This window comes from Monodon monoceros, unplaced genomic scaffold, assembly GCF_005190385.1.
Source record: "Monodon monoceros isolate NGI ecotype Baffin Bay Population unplaced genomic scaffold, NGI_Narwhal_1 Super_Scaffold_18, whole genome shotgun sequence".
Taxonomy (NCBI): domain Eukaryota; kingdom Metazoa; phylum Chordata; class Mammalia; order Artiodactyla; family Monodontidae; genus Monodon; species Monodon monoceros.
Genome location: NW_021703774.1, coordinates 46,589,849 through 46,592,880, shown reverse-complemented (window position 1 = coordinate 46,592,880; position 3,032 = coordinate 46,589,849). Strand labels below are relative to the sequence as shown.

The 3,032-nt window shown below is 57.8% G+C and overlaps 1 protein-coding gene across 1 annotated transcript; it reads right to left on the bottom strand.

Annotated features, from left to right (window-relative positions):
• Window positions 1-225: 225 nt before the first annotated feature.
• ZNF648 (zinc finger protein 648) lies at window positions 226-1,896 on the bottom strand. The gene has a single exon (XM_029228183.1). The coding sequence runs from the start codon at window positions 1,894-1,896 to the stop codon at window positions 226-228; it is 1,671 nt and encodes a 556-aa protein (XP_029084016.1).
• Between the last annotated feature and the right edge of the window lie 1,136 nt (window positions 1,897-3,032).

Genomic DNA, 3,032 nt, shown 5'->3' with positions numbered 1-3,032 from the left:
CCCCAGGTATAATTTGCTGCTTTGGAAGATTCCTCCATAGAGACCACATCTGGGGATTCCTTTATTTACATAAAAACAGAAAAGTACCTTTCTCTAGACAGGACCAGCCCGGACCTTCTCGGTATTTGCACATGGCTTTGAGGGCAGAATGGGCTAGTTTTTTTCGTCACTGCATCCGAGGTCGGCCATGTCTTCACCTTCCCTGAGAGTCAGCTGATGGAGCCCTCACTCGTCCGAGGAGGAGGGGATGGGCTCCTTCTTGCAGCTGCGGTGCTTGGCTCGATGTCGTTGGAGGTGGTTGGAGCGGGTGAAGGCCTGGCCGCAGTCCTCACACTGGTAGGGCCTCTCCCCGTTGTGCACCCGAATGTGCTGGGCCAGCTCCGAGGCAATGCGGAAAGCCCTGCCACACTCGGCGCAGAGGAAGCCCTTCTTCCCGGAGTGGATCTGTTGGTGCCGCTTCAGGGTGGAGGAGCGCGCAAAGGCCTGGCCACACTGCGCGCAAGGAAAGGGCCTCTCGCCCGTGTGGATGCGCTGGTGGCGCGCGAGGCGCGAGGGCTGCGCGAAGGCCACGCCGCAGTCAGCGCACTTGAAGGGCCTCTGGCCCGTGTGCAGCGTCTGGTGCTCGATCAGGTTGGAGGATTTGGTGAAGCACTTGCCGCAGGTGGGGCAGGGGAAGGGCCTCTCGCCCGAGTGCACGCGTTGGTGCTCCATCATCCGACTGGCCACGGCGAACTCCCGGTCGCAGGTGGGGCAGCGGAAGGGCTTCTCGCCCAGGTGCGTGCGCTGGTGGCGCAGCAGCGACAGCGGCTTGTTGAAGGTCAGGCCGCACTCGGCACACGGGAAGGGCTTGTCGTTGCTGTGCATGTTGCGCTGGTGTTTGCGCAGGTCGGAGGAGCGCACGAAGGCCTTGCGGCAGTCCGGGCAAGGGTAGGGTTTCTCGCCCGTGTGCGTGCGGATGTGCTTGCGGTGGTCCGAGGACCACGTGTAGGCTTTGTCGCAGAAGGGGCACCGGTAGGGTCGTTCGCCCGAGTGCACGCGCTGGTGCTGCTGGAGAGTGCCCCGGTGGGAGTACACCTTCCCGCACAGCTCGCACGTGTAAGGCTTGGCGCCAGGCGGCTTCTGGAAGGCCTGCCCGCCCCACCGGCGCTTGTGGGGACACGCCTGCCTCTGCCCGCCCTCCCCGGCGCCCGCCGGGTTCTGGTCCTTAAAGCCCTTCCGCACTTTGGCCAGCGCCTCTGCTGCCAGGTTGGCTGGGGTGGCCGACCCCTGGGCTGGTATATGTGTCTCCTGCGTGGAGGGGTCCCAACTGCCCGCCGCCTTGGGGACACAAGCTGGAGAGGAGCTGTCTGGGGACTTGTCTACCCCTTTCTGTGCACAGAAATATCTTCCAGAACCAGGGAAGTTGGATGGGATACCTAGAGCAGTGTCCAGGTTTGCCCTCCAGTCTCCATCATTGCCAGCAGGTAATGGGTCCCTAGGAGGTTGCACCTGACCAAACCCCTTGTGTGAGAAGCTGCTGGGGAGGCCACTGGGAGTTGTGCTTGCTCTGGGGGAGTCCTGAGTCAGGGTGATCTTTGACTCGTCTCTTTCCCAGCTGGCCTTCTTCCTAGGCATTGCCATAGGTTTCTTCCCCACAACTCCTGCACTAAAGGAGTCAGAGAATTTCTCTTCCTTTTTGTGGAACGGATGCTGCCATGGCAAGTCAGTTTTGTCCTGAGTCCCTTCGGAGCTGAGCCTTGAATGGGCCCACTGACCAGTGTCACCAGTGCCCCCTTTGTCTCCTGCCTGTCCACGGTCCTCATCCTCACTCTCCAAGTTCATGCGTAGCATCCGGGGGTCATAGCTGCAGAGAGGAGATACCTCACCCTGTCCATCCTGGGGGTCCACCTGTGTCATATGTGCAGGCCCTTCTATCCCTGCTTCTCCGACACAGACCTTTACTTGGCTCAAGATACCTGCAAAAAGGAAAATCACAAAGAATGGACTTAATCACCTTCACGGCCACGGGGACTGAGTTCTCACTACAGATCTGTGTCCAGCTGGTAGCCGTTCCAGCCACATTGCTGCCCCTCACAGGCGAAGGAGGAGCTGGGCCCTGCTGAGAACTCCACAGTCACCCTTAATCCTTTGGAGGTCCCACTTGCCCGAAGCCCCAGGAGACAATGTTGTCAGGATGGCAAGCGTGGGGCATTTGTTGAGGGCCAGCTGTGCCCTGCCCTGCCCTTCCCAGGGGCTCAAACACCAACTGCTAGCCAGGTGGGTTCTCTGTGAGCCTGGGGAAGAGAGAGGGCAGGAAGCAAGGTCTGGTCCTCCTCGGACCTCTTAAACTGCCATCCTGGTCTGGAAGCTGAAAACCAGGCCGGCTCTTGCCATTTCTGCTGGGAGTGCAAGCCTGCCGTCTCTTGATGGTGGCAGCTGGGACTGCCTCCCAGGCACTGGACTGCGTGGGCCACCCCTTCCAAAGATAAGGACCAGCTCCTGGGAGAATGGGGGTGAGTCAGGAAGGCACCAGCGTGTTCCCAAGAAGAAACCCAGCTGCCTCTCACTGCTTAAGGGGAGCTTCTCAGGCCTTTGCAGTGAAGAACACCCTGCTGCTTGGGCGGGGTAGACACATGCACCCAGGGAGAAAGGGATGCCCACCAACAGCTTGAACTATCTCTGAAGTATTGCTTCATCTTAACTGTTCATGAGAAAGTAGATTCTATGTCATGTCTGTTTTAACATAAAAATAGTGTTTTAAGTTACCTTCAGTTTAAACGTTTAACTTTTCCCCAGGTGTGCTGTATTTATCCCATGGCCTCATGTATTCCTGGCATACCCCCATAGGCTCCCACGGGTGTACATACCCCAACTTGAAAAGTATGGACTTAGGGTTTTGACAGCAAGGCATGAGACAAGGGAGGCTTTGAGTTGCATTTTCTGATTGATTTTATTTTAGCTTGAAGATACAAAGAAAGCCTGCTGGGGTTGGTTAATAAGGATTGTTTGTGTGAGTTTTACAGGAGTTGCTGGAGTGAGAGACAGGCTACTGA